This window comes from Melanostigma gelatinosum (genome assembly GCF_949748355.1).
Source record: "Melanostigma gelatinosum genome assembly, chromosome: 2".
Taxonomy (NCBI): Eukaryota; Metazoa; Chordata; class Actinopteri; order Perciformes; family Zoarcidae; genus Melanostigma; species Melanostigma gelatinosum.
This window is the reverse complement of record NC_136635.1, coordinates 11102664-11128234: the sequence shown is the minus strand read 5'-3', so window position 1 is coordinate 11128234 and position 25571 is coordinate 11102664. Positions and strand designations below refer to the sequence as shown.

Sequence of the window (25571 nt, the reverse complement as noted above, 5' to 3'; positions counted from 1 at the left end):
TATTTCTGCCAAATGACTGGTCCTCCGATATCTCCCCTTACCCCCAATTGTATTGCTCCATCCTCTCCTTGCACCTCAGTCATCACCCCTCTCCCCCCAGTTTTCCGATAAGACCTTGTTTCTTCACCAGTGTCTTCTCCTCTCTCCCTATCTGTCTCGTTCCTCATTTGTTCTGTTGCTGTGTCCTCGTTCTGCGGTCTCATTCGCCTCTCTGGGCTTCTCCCTCCATCTCTGAATCAGCCTTCTTCACTTTATCGCTCTCTAGTTTAATCTCCATGTTTTTATCGGCCATTGTGGGCCTCTGACAAGAATACATATTGCCCTAAGAGACACATGATCACCTTTTTTTTCTGAGCAAACCTCTAATCCTCTTTCTTTCGTACTCTTGCCCTCTTTTTTGAGATCACTTCCCTCCCATTTTCTTCCTAGAACCCTCTCTTTTCTCTCAGTTTCTCATTCGCTCCTCATCTTCCATCTAGTGGCTCTTCAAGCCATTTCACTCCTCAAATGGCTTTTCTTGACAAATCTATAGAACAAATTAATAGAAAACCACCTGTCTATGACTACCTGTGTTCAGCATGACAAACTTTTGTTGACATTGTTTTTTGCAGAATTCCAAAAAGTTGTAACTTGTTCGCAACAGGGCAAACCTTTTCATTATGGGCCTAGAATGTCAATCTCTTACTCGTTCTGTCTCAGCTTCGATCTCATTTGTCTCCTGAACTTGTTTGAACATTGCTTTTTTCAATTCAAATAAGTCTTGAAGTGCCTGTGTTTGTCCATCCATACCTAGGCAGCGAGGGACTGGTCGGTCCCACCGTCCATCATGCTGGCATGTAAGGAGCGCAGAGCCCAGTAGGTAGAAGCCTCGTTTACAGTGGATTGCCACAGTTACACCGTAGCTGAAGACTTCTGGGTAACGTAGGCCAGACTGGCGCACACCATTCTCCACATGGCCAGGGTCAGAACAGTTTACCACTGCAAAGGAGAGCAGAAGACATTGTTAGAACCTATTTAAATAGGTCTTATTGAAGGGAATGTTTCTTCACTTTGTTTTGGTCCAAGTGGTTCACATGGATGTAGATGGATATAGAGTAGATTGTACTAAGACAAGAAGTATTCAAAGAGAGAAGAGAAGAGAGGAGAAGAGAGAAGAGAATACAAGACAAGACAAGAGAAGGAGAGCAAATCGAGAAGAGAAGAGGAGAGAGGAAAAGACGACAAGAGATGGGAAGAGAAAACAAGACAAGAGAAGACAAGAGATGGGAACAGAAGACAAGACAAGAGATGGGAACAGAAGAGAAGAAAAACAAGACAATAGAAGACAAGAGATGCGAAGAGAAGACAAGAGGGGTGAGCAGAACAGAACAGAAGACACTTGTTAATCTTCCTCAATTTGGAATAACTATTATTTTGATGACAATAACATCTTGAGTAACATTAGCTGTCTCGAAAATCACTCAATCACAGTTTGCTTTCAAGTGAGCAGTATGTTGATATTTTAGACATGCATTATTCGTCATCATTTTGCCTCACCCATGTATTTTGGAATTGTTAGTGGAATGTAGTGGATATGTAATGGAGGATACTTCTCTGCTCCATCGTGGGGATATTTGAGGATACTATGCAGTGCATAAATTTCACACTCTGGGCACTAAAATACAACTGTGTACAGTAAACATAGTGCACTATAAAGTACCTAGGGAATGATTTTAGACAGAGATAAATCAACCAACTTGGCTACTTTTAGGGTACAAAATCCTGGATCCTAGTGTGACAAAACCATATCTTTGTTGCTGTGGTCATCTGTAAACTGCTCTTTTGTCATACCGCGTCAACTGTTTTCTGCAGTTCTTTGTTCTCTTTTCCCTCCTCTGGTCACTTCTACTCTGCCTGCTCTCTGGGTGGATGCCATTCCAATAAGAGTGGAGATTTATTTTCCACATGTCACAGGAGAGACTGACATTCACTCAAATTTAAGTCCATGGGGGACATGGATGTGTGTGTGTGTGTGTGTGTGTGTGTGTGTGTGTGTGTGTGTGTGTGTGTCTGGCACCCGATGGGAACAAAGAACGTTTCAGTCTCATAATTGACAGCTGCTGCTGGGAGAGAGCGGGAGAGAGGGATAAAACAGAAAAAGTGAGGGAGATGGAGAAAGCAATGCTGAATCCCCTCAATGGAAAACCCATGTGAGCAACTCAGTTGAATCGATCTGCTCTCAAGGCTGTGCACAATGCCTGTGTCTGCGTGTCTTCGTATAGCATGACTGTTACACTACCAGAGGTCTGGGGAGGCTTGTAGTGTAACGACCACGCATGGTTAGCAGAGTAGAATAACTTGTCTCTGGACATATACCTAGCTGTGTGTGTGCGCACGTATGCATTTGTTTGTCTATTTAGAGACAGACCACACTGATTGTGGATGAATGCAGCTCAATGTTAAGAGTGTGATTACGCTACAATTACTCAGTTCTCAATTTTACGGTCTGCTGGCAGCACATTTGGCCAAAATGTTCCAGTTGACATATTGTAGCTGGAAGCAAATCGGGCCAACAAATACAGAATATATGCTGACCATCTAAAATGCATGGTTTTATCGTTTTATGCTGACATTTTACTGTTGCCTCAAGAAGGTGGCAATGTAAGTAAAACAATGTTATCTCAATCAAATCATTGGAGAGTGAAAACAAATGGGAAGGCACCAGAAACGTCCACTGCAGTCATCCACCACAATGACAAAGCATGTGTGCACGACGACCATTTTTAGTTCTAAACATACACTCGGAGAGAAGCGGGAAAAAAACCAACGCCATCTGTATGCACAAAATCTGAAGAGCTAATTTAACGACATGATGTACATGGGTATAAATCTGTAGCCATATTTGTGACCTTTGCAGACAGGCAGGGGGCTGCTCCACTGTCCGTTGAGTCGGCACTGAGCACGAGCATTTCCACTGAGGATGTAACCTTTGTTACAGGTGAAGTTGACAACATCGTTTAGGTTGAACTCGCTGCCATTGGTCCGTCCATTGCCTGGGTTGCCGGGGTGCCCACAGGTGATAGCTGACGGAGTAGAGAGAAGTATGATGAGAAATTTGAGGAGTGGAAAAAGTAATATTTGCAGCATTGTGTTATTCTTGACTTGATATTTTGAGATATTTTCAACTTTTCTTTGGAACATATGCTGCAGAGATGAAGTGAAAGAACAATTTCAACCCCAAAAAGAGTCTGAACATTTATTTTCAGACACCTGTGTGTCATGGATTTATTTTATATTACATTTACTGAAAGAGCAATGAATCTTCATACAATACAGGATACAATGTTTCTTCTTTCATAAAGAACTTACGGACGCAAACGGGTGTTGTTCCAGACCAGCGATGGTCTTGCTGACAGATCCTGACTGATGTGCCAATTAGGCGATATCCTAACATGCACTGGTACACCACTGTGTCACGGTAACTAGAGCCATCTCCACTAATGTGCCCATTGACTATAGGATCCGGAGAGTCACAGTGACCAGCTGTGGAGAAAAAATGACAGAGATGAATGCAGTACAATGATAAACAACTTAAAGTGACTTTCCCTATCTTTGGCTTCAGAGTCATCAGTGCTTGTCCAATGTTCCCACACTCGCAATCATTGTCCCAACAGTTAGATACGACCAAACAATGTAATAGAGCTGTCTCAGCAGTTCATCAGTTCTCAGAGTGCAAATCAATGTTCAAAGAAAACACAGCTAAAGGTCTGTTAAAAATCTGATCATTAACACAATTTCCTTGAGTTCTCTAAGTGGCCTTGAAGTGTCACATACTTTCATGATTCCTTAAGACTTGAGCACATTGCAGGACACATATTTAGAGCTGAGGTAAAGAGAATCATTGAATTATATTCAATACTGTTTCAACTATTATTAGACCAATCACCTGTGTTTCACGTCAACCCTCGCCTCATGTTTCTGTGCCTGATGAAGTCAATGACTGAGGCCCAGTACCTTTTGATCTATTGAGCATTTAACATTGTTTTTTTTCTGAAATGCTTCACACATAAAACACTTTCTCGAGTTATGATTAATGCTGTGAAAACAAGCATCTAGAACATCCATTATTTTTTTCAAAACTCAGTGAAGAGTACTTTTGATATGCAGATATTTTCAATCACTTTTCTCAACACAATCTATTCAAAATCATGATCCCAGATGCCTGATTTTATAAAAACCACTCAGATTTAAAAGTGGTCTTATCTTGAACAGAGAAACTGTTTATAGCAATAGAGTGTTTGAGGGCCCTTCTGAAGCAAATTGTGATTAATTGTGTCGTCAATATTTGCGCCTCCTGAATACACAGAACAATGTGTAAAAGTGCTGCACATCACACACTGCAAATTATAGCCTTTCCAAATTGTGAGGAACAGATGTTTTGCTTACTTTTAAGATACATGCAGCAATTTATAATGCATCCTGCGTAAGTCTTCTTATTCAAGCATGTAACTTCAAGGCTGAATCATTGGGGTAGAGTGGGTACAGTATGCAAAATCAGGATTAATCATCTCTGGTCAGTGCTGACTGAAGGTCTAAATCAAGACCATAATGTATTCAGAAATAAGATTCACACCATTCAGCTGAATTTATTCATTTTTAGGCCAAAGTGGCATTGGGAAAGACAACAACACATTGTACCCCCTATCACATTTAAGAACCTTACCTAGACACCTGGTCTCTGCACCACTCCACAGCCCGTTGGCACCGCACTCTCTGACATGTGACCCCACCAGCGTGTAGCCATGGTTGCACATAAAGATTGCAGTTGCTCCAAATGTGGTCAACGTGCCCAGTTTGGTCCCAAAGGGTGGAGAAGGAAGCTCACCACAGGAGATGACTAAATAAAAAAAACAAATATGATAAGATCATGGTTGTCATATAAATACACTGGAAATTAGAAACAGCATTGTGGGGTTACTGGTATTGTTATATTTTCTGTGTTTTCAAAAATCTGAATATGAAGTGGTTGATGTTGCCAAATCTTCATAGTGTTACTGTAGGTAAGATAACATTGTAAGTCATCCTGTTTCAAACACTGTAACTGTAGTTTTCCAATGCAATACCTGGCTGAACTGGATGTAGGTCACAGGATTTAAGATCTTGTTTTTCTTTAATATCCTCAGAGACATGCTTTCAAACCAGTGGCCAAGTTGAAGAATCGACACAACTGTTACATTGCCAAATCCCTCTGAGCTGCTGGAGTGTTAGGTAGGTCAACTCAAATACCGGATCAAGAAAAAATGAAGAAATGCATTGAAAATGTAGCAAAATAAAGTTTGAAAACCACTGCTCTCATGCAAGGTACTTTCTTTCTTTTTTTTATTCACAATGCTGACTTAAAACTTCCCTTTATAAAAGAAGCAGCAAAGGCACATTGCATTGTAACACTATTTTGAAAAAACAATCTTCCACTATTGCTCAGATTTACCCCACATTTAGGAAGCACAGGCTGCATTCTGTTCAAAATAGCTATCACAGTCCCAGTGTGCAACGGTAAAGACACCCCTGGTGCCTCATTGAGAATAAAGTGGTCAGGGGAATGGATAAACCCAAAGACAGAAAGTCACTCACTCTCAAGCTGTCCTTTAAGTAGGTTTGTCCCTATCAATATTGTGGGAGGACAGCATTGTCCCGACCAATATTCTAGCAAACTTGTTTGCATTATCTTTGGAGTGAACAGATACACAGCAAGAGAGAGAAAGAAAGAGCAGAGGAGCAGCATGGCTTGTTGGCAAGTGCAGAGAAATGCACCTCTGGTGTGAGCAGCATGGCCATAGCCAGGTGTGAGGTCACTGAACTGCGGAAACTCTTTCCTAAAAAGCCCACTGTCTCTCTGCATCTGAATGACCTCAAACCGCTTGAAGCTGACAGCCATCAAAGAGACAGGGGTGAGTGACTGGAGAGGGCAGGTGGCCTGACAGCACTGTCCTGTTCACTTACATACAGAAACTATATGAAAACTACAATCGTACTTGGTGATACATGCACAGTATTAGAAGATATAATTGAAATATATTGATGTGTTGATATGTTGATTGTGCCATTCTTTCATGCTTTTTGACGTTATCTTGGATTTCTACAGCCGATGATGATCATTTTTAACAGCTGTGGTGCGCTTCACTGCTGACCACTGTAGAAGATTCAGTACATTTCCACTGTCTTTTGGATGTCTTTGTATGCAGTGTTTTCCCTCTTTCCTTCATATGACTTGCAAATATGTGTGTGCATATGTTGTGGCTAGTGAGTCTGATATGCCTCTAACTTCATGAGACTTGGCCACCCACTCCCTTCCCACACTAACACACTCTATAAGTAATTGTTTTTATACTGCAGGGTCGTCCTGCTTCGACAGACAATTTCCACCACATCCTCGTCGCCAGGTTTGTGGTGGAAATTGTTGGTGGAAGTTCAGAAATAAAAGTATTCACACAAACTTCGCGACGGTTTTTCCTTTATTGAAGCAAAGACTATTTAGCAGAGTTAAGGATTCCAGCTGAAAGGCTGATGCACCCTAATGCACGGATGAGAGCAAAGCGACCCTGCATTAGTGTTATACTGGCGTGCTTCCAATCAAAACAAGAACAACACATGCTGTCTGATAGGGGTGGGAATCACCAGAGATCCCGCGATACGATATTATCACGATACTTAGGTCACGATACGATATTATCACGATACTTAGGTCACGATACGATATTATCACGATACTTAGGTCGCGATACGATATTATCACGATACTGAGATATTATCACGATACTGCTATATTCTGAGTATTGCGATAACATAGGCCTATATTGCGATTTATTACTTTTTTCAACTTCAAATTATGTCCCCAAAGGAAAACTGTGTCAACAACACATTTTATCTAAAAAGATAAAGTTTTCAGTCTGTTCATCTCACTTCAATCATTTTTATTGCAGCAAAATATGATTGTCAAGCAGACAGACTGACCAACAATGTCATCAATGTTGCATGAACCTGACAAACTGAACTGTTTGTATCACTACATAGTCCAACTTAACTAAATGCAAACGTGTGGACTCAGTATATGAACTATAACTTATATAAGTAGGATATTAGAGTTATATAACTCGGTATAACTTGCAATGCGTGGACGTCGAGGGCAGAGAGACAGTTATGCGCTCTCTGACTTTTCCGAAAATGTTTTGCTTGTAACAGGCTGGGTACGCTGTTCTCATTCGTGGCAGCAAATGCAATGCAGTTTTATTCTTTTGATATTTGTCTTTTTGTCTGCATGGGTTCCCTGTTCCTGTAGATGTGTCTTGTGTGTGTGTGTGGAGTGTGTCTGTGTGATTGTATGGGGTTTCTTTTTTATCCCTAGGTTTAAGTCTTTTACCCATCCCTAAACGTTGTTGATTTCAGTGACAATCACATCAGAAGTTAAAATGATTACAAAGGACTGTTTCTATCTACTATTTCAAATACAGGTATTTGAATATATGTGTACCCAGTACAAAGGGAATCTCTTGTAATAAAATGCTATGCTCGGAGTCGGCATAGACTCATAAATAGTTATATGTCATCTAGAGTGCCGTGGGAGGTTAACAAGCGCACAAAACACAGCATCATAGTGGAGTTTTATTATCTAATTTAGAGGGCAAGAGGTCAGATTATAAGACAGTAGCAGTTGGGATTTATTTTGCACTGGAGAGACACAACAGTACTTGTATTGTACTTACTCTTGCATGGAGCTCGGTCATCTGAGCCCTCCCAGGTCCCGTTGGCAAGGCAGCGAAGAGTCCGATGCCCCACACCCAGATAGTAACCCGTTGAGCATTCCAGCATCACCATAGAACCAAACTCTTCCAAACTACCAGAGAGCAGGCGGGAGGTCATGTGGTCTGACAAGGTGCCATCTGTGCTGGGGCAGTGGACCGCTGGAAGACAACATTTAATCAAATTGCATTTAAATTAAACATTCAATTTAGGTTTTCAAGCTTTATTGATGTCATTAATCATAAGCTATTTGCTGCCATATGGTTTACATACACTAAATAACACATTAACCTCTATAGGGGCCGTCACAATATATCATTTTTAAATTATAAATCACAAAAATCTATAATCTTTTAATATGTATAGGTGATGTCACCAGAATGTTTTGGTCATATACATTTTCTGAATGAAATATGACATTTTACTATTGACCATGGCCACAGTTATTTGAATATGAAGTGATCTAAGATCCACTTACTAACTTTGTTAGTAAGTAAAGCCTCAAACCCTGAACCCTCAAGGACTTACTGACTTCACCTGGTAAATGGTCGAGTGTGAGAGACTGTGAGAGCTTGAAATGGTGTAAATACGAATGGGACAGCACTTTGCTGCACCGACAAAAAATATGATGTGCAATTGTGGGTATTTATTTATATTTTTTACTCTCTGATTTGAACGCCTTCCAGGCTCTTACCTCAGAAGATGAGAGGTCATTCCAAATAATACACTTACTTGTTTTTGTCAAAACAGCTTCAATGACAAAATCAAATATTTGATGAATAAATAAATAAATATCTTCTGATTTCATGTTTTTTTTCTGTTCCATCTTTAACCCCAAAATGTTTCTGTGTCAATTGAATATGACAGGCTGAACACACGTCTTCTTTGTTTACCTTTTTTTGTACGTCTCCATGCGTCCACTAGTAACCCCGTGTTTAACGTCACATTGCAATGATTTGTGCGTAATTCCCTTTGGCAAAGTCTGCATCTAATGCTGACTTACAGAAAGTGATCATAAAGGGCTCAAAATGTCTGCCAGAGAGTCTCCAAACACTCGATGATGTGACAGTGGGACATCCCTAAACCCTCACGGTTTTTGCGGGAGCATGCCTTAAAGTCTGTGAGTTCGTAAGGGTGGAGATTTGGATTTGGCCTTAGTCTGCATATCATAGTCTGCCTTAGTTGTAATGTCATGGAGACAACATGACGACCATACAAACTGAGCCACTCCGTTCACTGAGGAATATGTGAGATGTTGTGAAAAAGCTCAGGAAATAGCGAGTAAGTGGACCTTGAGTTCAAGGAATACTTTTCACCCAGAATGACAATTGCATATCAATTACTCAAATGTAAATCAAAATATATTGTCAAACATGCACACACACAACACACAGTGAAATTTAGCCTTTTGATTTGAATCTATCCTAGTATAAGGAGCAGTGAGCAGCTCATGGGGAGCACTTTGGGGGTCCGATGGCTTGCTCAAGGGCAACTCAGCAGTGCCCAGGCAGCAAACTGGAACCTTTCCAGCTACCGGTCCACGCTCCGTACCTGGTCTGTACTTCCCATGCATCTTCGCTGAAACCTTACTGTGTAAAACATTTCTGCCACTACCGTCTATTGCTCGTGGAGGCGCGAGTGTTTTAAATTCTGCGTTAACTGCAGAGGCATGCCAGAAAAACAAAGTTTTCATCAATAATTCAAAGTAACACACTGTGACAAATTGAGATACAAATGGTCATTTTCAGGGTGACGTTTTCCTTTCAGATGTTTTTACTTTTTGTCAACTCATTTCATAAACTTACGTAGGCATCTGGGTGCTATGGCGGCATTACTCCAGCTGCCCTCCTCCAAACACACTGCTGTCATTTGACCATCAGGGTCAAGGTGGAAACCATGGTTACAGTGATAGGTGATTTGGCTACCCACGGTGTACTGGTTAGCCTGGAAGCTGCCGTTGCCTGGCGACTGAGGGATTCCACACGAGACAGCTGCCGCATCACAAAGACAGAAAAGTTTAAAGGGGAATAAAAAGTTTTAACACCTGTCAACTTTTTTTTGAAGAATGTGTTTCATATTTTACCTTGACAAAAAGGTGGGGGCGTGTCCCACTGGAACAGCCCATTGGGGCGGAGCCTGCAGGTGGCATTGCTTGAGCCTATCATCCGGTAACCACGATTACAATAGAACTGAAGCCTGCTACCCGGCCAGAGTTTGGTCCGGTTGACCACGCCGCCATTCACAGGAGGATCATTAATGCTACAGTAGGCAGCTGGAGAGACAGAGGGACAAAGAGGGACAGAGGAGGAACAATTTAATAAAAAAGTATTTCTCTGTGTTTTTATCACTTCACAGGACACTCTACCACTGACCATTCTAATTAATTTTCTATGCAGAAAATAATTAGCACGAGAGACAACTGAAAGTCAGGTCCTTAGGGTTTTTTTCTTTTAAAAAAGGTGCGTCTGGAAACAATATGGCATTACCAGGCATTTTGGATCAGAGACATGAAATATCATCTATGTCCCTCCTGGCATTACCGCTGGCAGCAGCATCATTGAGTTAATCAACATATACCGATTTAAAGCCTTTCAACAAGTTACTTATACAGTTTACTCGAAAACTGGTAGCAAATAAAGTACTTGAAATGTATAGCAATATTTTTGTCTTCCTGGAACATCTTGTTTCTCCTTCTCCTCAAAGAGTCATGTGACCTTTGTTTTGCTCACTCTATCTCCTCCAAAATCAATCAGTTTGATTTGCACCACTCAATTCACATGTTATCATTCATTTCTCTCTAACATGACTATTCTGTGGTGCAGACATATCCACTCAGGGGATGAAGGCCCAGTCTTTCAAATCCTTACTACTGAATGTTTATGATTCTGATAAAGGGACATAAAATCCTCTTGGGTATTAGAATATAATCTATCTCAGAGCGTTCACATCAGAGGATCAGTTGTTTAAGACTGAATTGAACTGACAATTTGATTGGGACTGTCAGGGTTGAAATTACTTCTGTCACCGTCTACAAGAAACATTGAATTTGAATTCCTACATAAAGAAAAATCTAAACTTTTTGGGAGATTTCTTTGAAAAAAAACAACTCATTTTGGACACATCACACCTACATTTAATTCTCTTTCAATTATGAGATGAGTCGTTTGGCTGTAAGCTCCTGAGGTGCTGCGCCCTCCGGAGTCGCCTGGTTGACGCGCTCGCTGTATGCTGAACTACCTGTGAGGTGTGGTGCATTCGACACATCACAGAGACCTTTGTATGATGATCTGTAGCTCATTTGTTCTCGTCGTGGAAACAATGTACACCAAAGCCACTCTTTCCCACGATGCAGTAAATGTGTAGCGTATCGCGGTCAAAACCGTTTGCCCTTCCGGGGTCAAACACCTGACGAACACAGCGATTTAGGGACTTATATACCTGAGCCCAGGACAGGAAATACAGCGCCACCCAATGTACAAACAAAGAAATACAGTGGTATTTATAATTTCATATTTGGCTCGAACACCCCTAAATGTTTAAGTGAGAACTATGATAGCTTTGCTCTCACATATAAAATATGTTTAAGACACATATTACTGATACTACTACAGATGCCGATTTAAAACGTCTAACTCCCACATTAGTTTACACATTGAAACAGCAAAGAAAAGAGAACAAAACCAATACAATAGAGAGACTGAGATAGTAACAGAGAAGTGGAATTGCAAAGTGAATCACTGTGAAGCATGTGCACAAGCGATGAGGCTATTGTTGCTTTTAGAAAGGTCAGCGGATATATAAATATGATACCATTAAGAACAATGCCTCCAACAAGGCCTCCGACATAATACATTCCCTTGACTCGAAACTTCAACGTCATTTTTACTTTATCCCTAAAACCAAGTTTTAATTCTCAAATAGGCCTTTGACAAAGAAGTACATGTTGAACTATCAGCAACTGATAAACATACACATACATGCTGTACAATATGTATGGTGTGCTTTAACATAAAGCTCACCAGAGCATTAACAGTGTAAGTGTAGACAGTATGAAAAGTCTCAACTATAAATTCCTGTTCTCTGTATAGCTGTCATTGTCAGGGCACGACAACACCCATGGGGAAGAAACAATACTATAACTTTGGCGATTGTTCCGACACAAACAACAGACTAAAATGTATCACACATTTTTTTCAACGTAGAGAGCCAGGAGACCGACCTTGTGACACGCTTCTCTCAAGTCCAAACACGATGGGTCTCTCTGTAAATTGTATTTCTATGACTGAAACAAATTTCACAAATTGTTTACAAATGAATACCGCTGATTGAAAAGCAGCTGAAGAACTTCACAACCCCAACCGAACAAAGCTAATGATCAGAGCACCACAAGAACCTGCTGATAAATACAGAAAACACACTCTGAAACACAGCGATTCAAATGAACTAAGTGGATTGACCTGATGCAATAAAAGAACGTTTTCCATTAGGAGTGTCTTCTAAATGATCACGCCTCAGGTACCCACATCCTTGACGCATCAATTCATTTTCATGATAAGAAAGGCGTTGGGGTTGATTATTCATGTTAATGGAGACAAATCCCTTCAGCCAACATTTGTCGAAGATTTTTCAATACTGCATACAATTTCATTAGCGTGAAAGCAGAGATAAAGCAGAGGAGACAGCTGAACGATTTCTTGACTGATCTTCTAGTTTGTGTGAAAAAACTCAAGTTGTAGCTTTCATCCCTGACGTGCAAGTAATGCAGATTTACATTTCATTTCAAGCTTTATCTTTATGCTTTTAAAAGATATAATATGCAAGAATTTCCTACAAAACTAAGTATAGACAGGTACAGAATAATCCCTCATGACCCACTAATAGTGTGTGGCGATGTATCTGCAGAGATCCTGCCCTGTCAATTTATTTCTCATTTCTTATTCATTTTGCTGTGTTCGGGACTCTCCTGGGAATCAGCAAAGAGCATTTGGACCCCACATGGGGGAGAAATCCCGAGCTAAGAAACTGGGTATGCAGCCTGTTCTCATTCCCTGGTCTACTCCGCTATGTCATGCCCTTGTTATGTTATGCCGCTTGATGTACCGCTGTTGTAGGCGCTTGATGTAGGCTCACAGACCTGGCCTGAAGCATGCCTTGGGCTGCATTCATTCAAAATCCGGCACCTTCCCGCACGTTTGTGAGGAGGTATGGATGTGCTCATTTGTGCTTTAGAATGCAACCGCATTAAATCACTTAGACAATAAAGTTGTATTCTTCTGATTCCACTAATGCTGGTCCCTCTCTTCATTCACTCTTGCTCGACCACTGCTGAGCTCTGTGATTACAAACAGCAACCGACGATGTGAGTACAAGTTAGACCTTTAACAGATAAGAAGATAGTGTTTGACTTGGCATAACCAGCTGATAAACAGAGCAATGAACAAAAACAATTAGAGAAAATGAAAGATGTTGTATGTACCTGAGTATCGTATCTTGAATCCTCTCTTGTTGGTTGCATGGTCAGTGGACCATCGTAGGTAGAGCTGGTTTGTTTTAGATGTGAAGTTCAGCTGAGATGAGTGATTACCACTTAGAGCGACAAGCAACGGGCTCTGTCCTGAGGATCCTAGAGAACAAAGGGGATGACACTTCAGACTTGTGTACAGCACACTGTATATTTGTATCTTCTCATGTATAAGCATGCATGTCAAATATTTCGTTTAGTTGCACGGTGTGTGTTCTTCTTTCATATGTGTGTATCAGGACATTTTTTAAATTCCAATATACCTGAGACGGAGATGAACAATATGCTGCAGTCAGAATGAGTTTTATTGTTTCTGTGACACGCAGCACATGAAGGTGACATCATCATGAAGTACCTCCAAATTACATGATTCTGATTGAAGCAAATTGTTTTGCTTCATCTCAGGTTTATTGACCACAAATTGACCAAGCAGTGGATGGAGCCTGAAGTAAGTTCAGAAACAACTCCAGTCACAGCCATCTACTCCACAATGATGCCATTGCTGTCGGCAACATCAAAGACAGCTGTTTAGGACCAGATAGATACAAAGAGACGGAGCTGAGCGGGATACACATAGAGTATTAGTATTATATATGCCTATCCCTGTTTGTGAATTTCAATACAAATAACATATTTTAAAAGGAGGTAAGACCTTATCTGTGGTTTGACGGGTTGTTATGGCGTTTGCTGTTTTACAAACTGAACTGTGGGCTCTGTGAGTGGGCTTCTTGATTTGAAGAACTGATATTCTGATCCTGGCAAACATCCTAACAAAATGATGTTAGTTGTCACCGGTTATATGAAGTTGTATAACGTTTTTAATAATACTATGTAAATAAAAATGAATAAATAAAGAAGAAGAACGTTAAATTCCACACACACCCACACACACGCACACACAAACTCAAATTGACGGTTACACAAGCCAGTTGGAACTCCTGCGGGGGAAATTCCTAACACCGCAAATAATAATTAAGTGTTGTGCTACTTTTCATAAACAAACATGAATTAAAGCTGCATGTGAGTATGCGTGTGTATATGTGTGTGTGTGAGAGAGAGAAAGACGGTCTGTGCCTGTAGCAAAAAGAGAGGCAAAGCTTTGTATACCATCAAAAATCTCCAGTTCATCAAACTGTTTCTCGCTGTGGAACATCTCTACATAGATATTGATGGTGTTCCCTGGAAAACAACACAAATAATTTACAAACACCTGCAATATGCAATACAAAGTATACCTCACAATCAAATGAAGGGTGGCATGCACAAACCTTGATACATATTTATGCCCAAAGAGCTAATGCCCATACATATATGCACACACAGCCTTGCAAGCATCACTTGACACATTCTATGTTTTACAGTCCCAGCACTTCCATACACTGTACATGCAATACAGTCTACTGCACAACATCCACACAGGCACGCAAAAAAGAAAATACACCCCTACACATACAAACAGCAGTCTGGACACAAACTGGTTGCATCCTATCATCACACACCGTACCTGGAACCATATGCAGAAGCCAGGAGCATGTCTGGCTGTTGGGATAGTTAGCAGGGAACCCGGGGCTTAGTATCACTCCTGATGACAAAGACCGCTCCTCATTGGCTGGGCACTGGGCTGGAAGGGTAATAAACAAAAGCCAGTCAGACTGATCAAAACAGTGAAAACTTCTCAGAGTTTTATTTCGTAGATTTCTAGCTTCCAGCAACTCTTTCCCAATTTGCATCCTTTCCATTCCTCTCTCCATCCCTGTTTACCTGCCTACTACTTGTATCTGTATCCTTTCTCCAACAAACATGCATAAAGAGCACACCTTTGGAAAAGTACGTTTCATACAACTTGCTTGCATGCGTTAGGGGTCATGTTGGGCCAAAGACGGCATGTGTAGAATCTCAAGGCCACATGTCCATTTTCTCTGCCCATTTAGCCGGCCCGAGCACAAGCGAGCCACTGGAAGCCTCTGCCAATCGTTCTGCTTTTGTGTGGGGAAGCACTTTGGTTGCATGTTCTCTTACAAGAGTGCTGGTTCCCTTTGTCCATGCTTTATAATGGAAAGGACACTCTGTTCATCACACATGATGGTGAAGGCTGAGCATCTCTTCAACAATTTTCTCAAAAGAGAAATTCAAATCAATATTCAGTTGTCTCATAAAAATGCCAGGAGCTGCAACCAGCACTTCCCAGTGTGAATGTATGAATACTGCTTAAATGAGAATATCAAGTGCTTCTTTCCTGATGTCTCTTTCACCTTATAATTAAAACTCAAATTCATGCCACAATCAACCGCTGCACTACTAAAGAGACATCTTCAATAACTTTTAATTACAGGGTAATGAGGAGTGGACCGAGTTTTTAGTTTTCATCCAACATTTTCAACACACAACTCTAGGACTGTCGGTGCCAATGGGGTTGCATTTCTGCTGATTTTGCAAACTCTTTGCAAACTTGTATTCACCTTGGCACAACAATTTAATATTTTCAAAATGTATTGACTCTCGTGCCTAATATACCTTTCTGGCAGCAGACATTTTGGCATGTCATCGAAGAAATAGCCCACATGTAATTTGACAACATTAAAAACCACTGCAGTCCAGTCAGGTGAGCTCGTTCCAGGGTGCTGGTATTGTGCATGCTGGCTCACTGGCACAAAACACAATTTGTTTCACCTGTGCTTTTCCCTCTCCGACATGTCTAAATGTATGTCTCTTCTATAATGGATTTCATCTTGACTCTGACAAGTTTGTAGTTTGTTCACCTGTGGGTAGCAGCAGCAGGATTGATATTTGTATTAATATCATCATGAAACATGAGAACCTTACTGGTTAAATGTATGTAAACATTAGCATGAAGGGTGTTTCAAAGGTCTTTATTGCATGTTGAGACAACATTTGGAGAATCGTTTGGTTCAGACAATGTGGGTTTTAGGGTTATGTTTTCCATAAAGAGGCCTCCTTCAAACCATTACAGTGATTCACCACCATTTTGCATTCAAAATTAAATCTTGGTGAAAATCTCCTCCAGACCCTGATGAGATAACGATACCTTCATCTATAAAGATCTGAAATTCTGTGTGATAACGGTAACCATTACATTACATGGTTTACTGTCTATGAATGCTTTGGAACAATGGGTGGAGAGGTGATCTGTTTTTTAAAACTGTAAGATATATTTTCAAGACAATGGATGAAAGAGGATCTCTATCAATTTCACACTTCAACATCCACTTACTATTCATGTGCAGTATCCTTTAGCCTGTGTAAACAGCTGTGTGATTAATCTCCTGCGGCTCTGGAGAAAACTTTGTCAACAAATGTATACGGGGCCTGGAAAGACGTGGGTCTTTATCAGGTAGGGAGGGTCTAACGAAACGACGCCTCAAGTTACAGTATGGAAAGTGTAGAACACGGATGTTTTGGAGTTTAATTATATCTCAAAATATTTCACTCTGTATTGATTTTCTATCTGTTTCTTATGAAGCCCCAAACTTTATCAAAGTTAAACTGTAAGTCGCCGGGGTTCTATTTTGTAATGAAAATATTTTGATAGTTTTTAACATCTAATCATACTGTCAAGTTAATATTTATTGTACACTGTTGAAACACATACATTTCTGTTCTACAGACAAATGAAAAACAGGAGTACACACAGAGAAAATTCAGTTCAACAGAACAGAAGCAATTTTTTAGTTGTAAAGAATGTATTCAGATCTATTTGAGGAAAATGTTTAAACAACGCAACCTAAGTTAAGATTCAATCTATTTTGATTCAGTATCCCCATGTGATTTTCATGGAGACATGCACGTATACGGTATATCTGTATGTGGTTCAGGAGTTGCCTTACCTTGACATGTGGGGGTTGGGGCTTCAAAAAGCAAATGGGAATTGAGTTTACACATCAGCTCCGCCTTTCCGACCAATGTGTATCCAGGCAAACAGCGGTACTTCACAATATCACCTGACACGGGAAAATAATAAAAACCCTATCAGGTCATCACAGATTAGACGTGTAACAAGTGTTTCTGTAGAATAAGAGTCTTGATGACTGCACAAAATCCGGGGCAAATCAAAATTAAAAGGTAGATTCTGCTTTTTTTATTAAAGGCAAAATGTGTTTATTTTCAACCTTATCTCTAACTACTTGAGTTAGGTATATCGTGCTAATATCACTGATGTTCTCTGTGTCTCTGCTGAGCGGCTGCAAAATCGGCTGCTCTTCCGTATACCAGTGACGTGACCGTGACGTACTTGGTATGAAGGTCTTTGTTCTCTTTGCTTGTGCTACGTTTCCAACAGCGAAACTGGAAATCCAAAATATGAGTGCAGAGGATGTTAACAAGGCAAATGAGCATGTCTACATTGGTGCAAGAGAGAACCTTGAATTCAGAAGGCGTAGGCTTGTATCTTTCTGTTTAGGTGTGAGAATATTTGCTTCATTGAAATTTTGTGAGTTTGTTTTGTTTATTTATCAGACGAAGCAAAGTTGTCGCTCATGTGCAAGGCATCCTGGTACATTTATGGCCCGGTCAGCACAGCTCCGCAGCAGGAGGAATCAGCTTTCTCGATCAATGTAGCACGCACTGGGGAATTTATTTCTTCAGTGGACAACATCTACCATCACCGCTGACGGGTCTTTTTAATACTGACATATCCAGGATATTTTGCACTAAAAAGACAAAAAGGAGAATATCCTCAAACGGTCTTTGCTGAATACTGCACATTGTTGCAACAAAAACTTTGTCCTCATCTATTATGTTTGATTAGTGCAAGGACTGGATGGTATTACAGCTACAGACAGGAGGAACAATTACAGAAACCAATAACCCTCTAAATGTAATATGAGTATTGGTGCCATTTAGGATGTTTATTTTGTAAGTAGAGTTGATGCTTCATTTTACGAGGCAACATTTGACACTCTTAACATTGGGTGGAGATCTACCGCCTTTGCTTGTGTTCCAGACCTTTAAATCTGTCCGCTCCAATTCTTTCTGATATCAAGCAACTACCACCTGTCAAGTAGACGTAATGCTTGCTTCGTTGTCCGGGAGGCATACGGTACACACACAGAATGAACTTTAAAATCGTTGAACAGAACAAACAAGAACATTCAGCCTTTTCTTGAACTCGTTCACAGATTGTACAAGTGTCTGTTAGACTGGCCGACAACAAAGCAGTCTCTGAGGTACTCCATTCTGCCAGGATTTGTGAATGTAAAAGTCACAATACATTCACTCCAATGTTCTGAGGGTTTGGGGAATTTCTTTGTATGATTATCTCGAACTAGCTCCCATTGGTCTTTACTCTGTCACAGAGAATGGCTTCAGTATCGCTGTGAACAGGTGCAAGCTGCATGGTGCCACTGTGGTGTAATGCCAGTGGCAATAATTTGACGTCATCTTTATAAATGACCACTCTGGTGTAGTCCTACCACTCTTTGGATCACTGTTGTACATGTTTCTCTTGTTAGGAACAGTATATCAAACTATCCTGGGATTTGAACAATGCACTGTGTCTTCAAAAGGTCGAAAACAAAAAATCCTAAAAATCAACAAATCATTCAAAAAAATCAACTCACTTTTCAGAATCTATAAAAAGTTGACATTTCAAAATGTGAGCTTTCTGCAGAGATATTGTTGTGTAGTTTGCCAGTAGCGACTAGGCTCTGCAAACCATTAGCAGGGTCAATTGATCTTGCTGAGGTTTTATGAAATGTCTGCTTTTTTTAATTACTGTACAGCTCCTGTAAGGATCTAAAAGTTCACCAAACTGTAGAATAAGATGTGTTGAGCCAATCACATAATACAGAGCTGAGGGAAACTGGAGAACTTGACAAGCGATCATTTCTCCAGAAATAGATGTGTTTCAAAAGCTTGGGAGACCATATTTGGTGTTACATTTCAACATCGTCCATGAAGCAGAAAAAAAAGAAATTGGCCAAGCTCAACACAATGAATACAGAACACTATATATATATATATATATATATATATATATATATATATATATATATATATATATATATATATATATATATATATATATATATATATATACATACATAGAAGATAACATGGCTGCGTGACACATACACATGCACACAGTGGTAGTCTAAATGGATTTTACTCGGAGCAAGTGGCTCAACTTCACGAATAAAATATATATAATTAACAGTGACAGACTAATGTCAGCCTGCTATAGTTAGATTATGCATGTCTTGTGCACAGTAATGTCGCCCATTAGTAGGTTCATTTAGAGTCATTTCAGCAGAATAATGACCTCCTAAAAGCTTGATGATGAGATTGTCATTCCTGTCAGGTAAGAGTCATTTTAATCTTAAGGATGTACCAAACTTCACAAGCTTCAAAATACATACATGTACACAACAATGGGGTTTTTTTTCAATTTCTGCAGTAAATCGATGCAACAGCAGTACTTTTATTCACCTATAGTAATATCTTGTCTACCAATGTTTTACTGTATCAAAGGGTCATATTATTAGTAATCAGGATAATTACCGATCTGGAAGTCTTCATCTTCATAGATCACCTCTGCATTCTCCACAACAGGGGGAGCTGGGCATTTCTTCAGCCGGTAGGCTGAAAACATTTCAATTAGGTACTTTAAATGTCAATTGAAAAAACAAAAAATACATTGTAATTCTTGTACTTGTGATCGGAGCGGGGGGGGGGGGGGGGATGGGGGGGTAGTGTGATTGTTTTGACAGAACATTTTCCCTGCTCACCAATCCCTTTCCAAGCGTGTTGGAGAACTAAGGTGGATCTTTAGGGTTTTAGTACAACTAGAACCTACTCTTGTGAATACTCTTGTCCTCTGTCCTCCTGGCTGCTTTTTCTCAGGCGGCAACAAAAAACACTTTTGTCCAATCGTGCTTGCGCCAACTAGCTGCGGTGAATGAGACTGCGGTGAATGATGGTGGACTCCGTTGAAGATGACCCTCTCCCTTAGTAGATATAAATGGCTTTTTCTAAGCTAACGAACACTGATTAAAACATAGTTATGAATGGCATATTTAATTTCTGCCAATGAATCCCCCTAAATCCTACACACTGTTCCTGTAATTCTCAAGTGGACATCAGTGTCAAACTTCGCAAGAACTTCAAAACAACTTTCGCAGTGAATTTATACTCCAATAAATGGTTTCAGTCAGTTAAATATTCAACATGAAGCTGCATTTTTTTCTATTTTTCTACCTGCATATTAAAAGAGAAATCTTGTTTCCTACAGCAGCTAAGTGAAAAAATTAGAAAGGTGTCTTCAAGTGGGGATGATTTGGATGTTCTTGTCAAATAAGTGTTTCACTGGTTCCTTAAGCAAAACCATATTTTGACGTTAAAAAACTGATGAAGTCAAGTAGTATTTAGAGTAGATAATATCGTAAATGTTTAATCAAAGACAGAGGTGCGGATAGTTTGTGTGGATGCTTACCTCAGTACCTGTTTTTTGAGGTAAAAAAAAAACAATCCACACCCTGAGCAACAAGGTGAAGAAAACTGCCTATGCTCTAGCATCTCTCTCTCTCTTCTAGTAAGGCCTCTGACCTTGTTTCTATTCACTGGGTATGGAACTGCAAAGCACTATCCACACTCATACTGAGACGACGTAACAATTGAACTTTGATTGAGAAAATCTGTTTGGTATTCGCAAACGCATATGGCATGTAGAAATAATAAAACAACTAGGCATTACTTTGTAGATGGGCAGTGAAAACAACTTGGTTCTTGGTATATCAGTCCCTCTACCTGAGTGTTCATATGTGTCTAATTTAATCTACTGTACTGTATATGCTGTACAAATACATATGAGCATATACTACAGGTCAAAGTGTATGCGAGTGTGTATCGGCACCATGAAAGTTGAGAATGAAGAACCCTCCAGTTGAAAAGTCAGAGTGAAAGCGGATCAGGACCTTCGGACTGGTACTGTAGGCCGACTCTAAAGCCGTGTTGCCACTGAAGACTCCCAGCTGAGGACTAGACGTGTCTGGGCCGTCCCTAAATACAAAGAGAGAACAAAGACAACTGACAAGGCTTAAACTGGAAGCAGGATACATTTGAACAACTGCAGCAGAGGGATGGAGAAAGAGAAACAGACTCACATAACATTTGGCAAAAAGATAACTATGTATACGATAAAGGGTTGCCTGATTTTCTGTTACTCCTCAAATCATGATCTTTTACTTGGTAAGCAAAGCCAAGATGTAAGATACCAAGAATGTATTCGTCCTATACTCGTATTTTCAATATGTAGAGGGTAATTGGGGGATAACATACTGTCGAGGATGTTTAAAAACTCATGTACTATAATAATAATTAAAATAAGTATAAAAAGTATGGATATAAAAAATATAAAGGATTGTATCTAAAGTTTAAAATGATAAATATAAGAAGGGTTGAACCCAAATAGTCGACTATTTGATGATTTGATCTCAGGAGCCCGATTCAAAGAATCAAGGAGATATAAAAAAGAAGACATGATTTGACAATCAGTCGACTATGGGCCAGACTTGACCAATCAGATTTGGCGATGCAAATTCTTTGTCGGGGACAAAGAATTATATTTGTTCTGTCACAAAAGGGACTTTGGGTCTGCCTGGCAAAATTATGAAAGGTTACGTCATTTGTTGTGTGTAGCCCATATATAGAGAGTGGAGTGGAGTATGGTGAATGGCAGAAGTTAATCGTTGTTTTTTTTACAAACTGTCTGAAAATCAACTTTAATTAATTTATAAATATTATAAAAGTAGAATAGCAATATTTATGACTATTTCCAACTTTGGCGCCTCCCAGAGGCAGCATAAACAAGACAGTGTGGCAGACAGCAATGCATGCCACTAAACTTCCTCACTGGGAATGTCATGATGAATTATTAATACAGTATTACCATAGTTACAGATTCCACATATAGGGGCTTTAAACACATATTAACTGATCAAGTTTAGTTGTCCGACTCTGTAGCATTTTAATTCTGGGAATATGAGGATTATATGATGTTGAATTATTTTCTTATAGGTAACCTAACTATGGAACCAACCTGCACTGCTTCTGGTTCAACCACCATTAGTTTTGTTTGCAACTGTTTTTATTTTCTCATCTATTCTGTGTAGAAATATACAGATTGTTATTGTTGATCTGCCTGAAAAAAGTCACCCCAAAAAAGACTTTATTACAAATCTACAATTATTTCCACAACTGCCTCTGTAGATTCCTTATAATGGAAATCCATAATTGTGATGAAAACCATAATTGGACAGATTGGTTTGATTATGAAAAGATTACGCTGAATTAACAAACTGCTGACTGGTGTCACACATCAACAATGTGCTGGTGCATGTGTCTGCCGCAGCTCTAAAAGCATATATATATATATATATATATATATATATATATATATATATATATATATATATCTTTTCTTTGCATTGCCTTGTTTCACTCATTTCAAACAAGGTCATTAATAAACAAGGCCTGTGGATTAAAGGCTCAACTTAACTCATTAAATATTCAATGTTGCTGAATTCCTAAATGCCCAGTTTTAGGTTTTTAATGAACATGCCATTGGATTAAACAAGGGTTTTGAAAATGTAATTCATAAAGAGTGCCTGGGATCTCTTGGCTCCTCAATAATTCAAGGCCTTCTGAAGGTGTTGGAGCTCATTTGGAGGATAAAAATGTTCTATTTGGGTCATTTAAATTAAAACTGAGAAAGAATTTTGTGGCTCTATCTTTACTCACTGAAACATACACAAGCCCAATTTATCAAAACATGTGTCTGCATGTGTGTGAGTATATATGCTGTGTATATATGTATATATATATATATATATATATATATATATATATATATATATATATATATATATATATATATATCACACACATGCACACTCACACATGCATGGTCAGGGACACATTCAAAGTAAGATTTTTAAGGGACTTTGTTTTTCTAAATATTTGGATGTATCTTAAATGAAAGGCTACATTATAGCTGAGTGCTGTAATTGTCTGAGCTGTTATAACTATTCAGCATTTTCTCTCTGAGTGAAATAAACAATTTTTCTCTTTGGAGTAAATTCTTATCAGTCAGGTGATTTGACTAAATACATGGCATCATAAACTATTGTGTTGCTCTGGTGCTACATTGCCCACTGTTAGAAATGGTGCAGTGATATTAGGCAACAAGCCAAAATTCAACTGGTGGCAGACCACAGAGACAGTTTGGCTTCAATCCCTAACATCTGGATGTAGCTGTCGTGACATAAACCCCAGGGGTATACAGGGCACACACCAGAAGACACACATCACTGAGATATGAAATATACAGGACATTGTGAAGCACAAAACAAAAGACATTCATCACAAGTTTGATTCATGAGTAACCAGAACACAAAGGCTGGTGGAGGTGGAAATCAGCATAACCAATGACAACAGCAGCAGAATGAATGATTAGAGACTTTTTTGAATGTAAGGGGATTGTGAGTCAGCTGCTGCTGATGACTATTGCACAAATTCAATGCTCAGCCTGAACTAAAGCAATGCTCTACGAACACATTCCTCTGTATTTTATCTTGCGTTCATTGCTCTACATTTGTAGTACACATAAAACACGTTTTTATATGTCGAGTGATTATGTAGAAAATAAATCCTCTTTAATCAATAGTTGGCTGGCTTTGGTGTGCTTATTCAAATCCAGAATGACACATTTCAAACTCTTAAAGTTAAGCCTTAAAAGTTCCATATTTCAAAGAAACTATGCTTCAGATCTTATCAACACAATGTGTCCTCTCATTCTTTTTCCACCTGAATTCAGAAATCCAACAGTCACATTTCCAAATTACAACAAAAGCAATGGCCAGGATCTTAAGCCCTTAGGAGTACAACGAGATGATGTCAGCTATCATGTTTTCACCGTTCGCGGCAGATGCACAATATAAGGTATTACATCATCGAAACAAATGTCAGAAGGCCACAGGCTATTATCTAAGTAGAAATAAGACCATTGGATTCACTGTAAACCCATTGTGCCTCTTTCACTGCTCTAACTTTCCACATTTGTTTCTCTCTGGGAAAGTCAACCCAAAGACCCACTCTCAAACATTGCCTCACACCACAAGGATTTAAAGATAGAATACAAAATCTGTTAAAGCACAGATGAGCAATGAGATGAGATCTGTCAAACAGAAAAGTGGCCAAAGTCACTGACACAAAAACCTTTGGTCTGACTGTCAACAACTGGTAATCATGGATGTTGAACAACTTTACAGTACAGCTGTCTTAGAGTGAAACAAAATCCTTTTTGGGAGAATTTTGCAGATATTTATGCCAGTAAATCCTACGATATAGAAATGAGTCATTCATTTTAGACACAATAGATACATCGAATAATCAAAATCTGAAGACTGTATCTTAAATAATTATTCAGGACCCAGTGAGCTGATAATAACCTTTGGATCACCCACTCTAAATCTGTCTTAACACCTGGAAGGTATATGCTATCCCACCGGCTCTGAGCAAAGTAAAGCACTCTTCAGTGTTGGCCCCCCGAGTCACTTCCAAAAATATGCATGTGTTGGAGATGGATAAAGTGAGATAGAGTGGTGCAACTGTCAATCATTTAGGCAATAATCTAACATTACAGATGTATTTTGGTACTCTACAATCTAGGAATGTGATTTTAGAATGTTGTTCCCCCGTAAAACGTGACAAAAACACTTGAATCAACCAAATCAATTTGCAACTGCAAAATAACTCCATGGCTCTGGTAGCTTGTAAGATTGAAAGCGAGTAGTCACAGTGTGATTGTATTACTTTCCCACAGCCTGCATTTCAACTACTCACCCCTCATAGCTTGACTTTTAAGTCTGATAACAAAAGACTAAACTCACCCAAACACAAAACATGTATTAAACCAAACCAACACCAAATGATGACAGTGCACAAATCCTTCTTGATTTTAATTTTCTTCATAATAAATTCACCGCTCTATATTATTTGTATCGTACTGAAACTACTCGCTGAGAAATTTCTCTTGGATTGACCCAAACTTGTCAGATCCAGCCGAGTCCCGTTGGATTTGTGAACCCAGCTCCACCGCTCCTTTCATTACATTTCCCACTCCCCACTGAATCTCATCATTACTGCCAGAGTTGCCGAGCACTCTCCGGGTTTGCGTATGGCCATGGTACTGAGTTAGATCGAATTGGTCAGCGGTCCCATTGTAAATGCATTACTCTCACACCCCCTATTACAATTTTCC

General features: G+C 39.5%; 1 protein-coding gene across 1 annotated transcript in view; it reads right to left on the bottom strand.

The window, feature by feature from the left end:
• The window catches only part of LOC306788818 (CUB and sushi domain-containing protein 1-like), a gene marked incomplete at both ends in the record, with an annotated part of 359256 nt that overhangs the window by 25237 nt on the left and 308448 nt on the right, over nucleotides 1–25571 (bottom strand). The window contains 13 exons of the mRNA XM_079284484.1: nucleotides 790–978; nucleotides 2889–3062; nucleotides 3349–3522; nucleotides 4703–4876; nucleotides 7740–7937; nucleotides 9582–9767; nucleotides 9860–10048; nucleotides 13253–13399; nucleotides 14405–14476; nucleotides 14802–14918; nucleotides 17143–17256; nucleotides 19814–19894; nucleotides 21165–21310. Of these exons, the coding sequence (XP_079140610.1) occupies nucleotides 790–978; nucleotides 2889–3062; nucleotides 3349–3522; nucleotides 4703–4876; nucleotides 7740–7937; nucleotides 9582–9767; nucleotides 9860–10048; nucleotides 13253–13399; nucleotides 14405–14476; nucleotides 14802–14918; nucleotides 17143–17256; nucleotides 19814–19894; nucleotides 21165–21310 (1961 nt within the window). The remainder of the gene's footprint in view (nucleotides 1–789; nucleotides 979–2888; nucleotides 3063–3348; nucleotides 3523–4702; nucleotides 4877–7739; nucleotides 7938–9581; nucleotides 9768–9859; nucleotides 10049–13252; nucleotides 13400–14404; nucleotides 14477–14801; nucleotides 14919–17142; nucleotides 17257–19813; nucleotides 19895–21164; nucleotides 21311–25571) is intronic.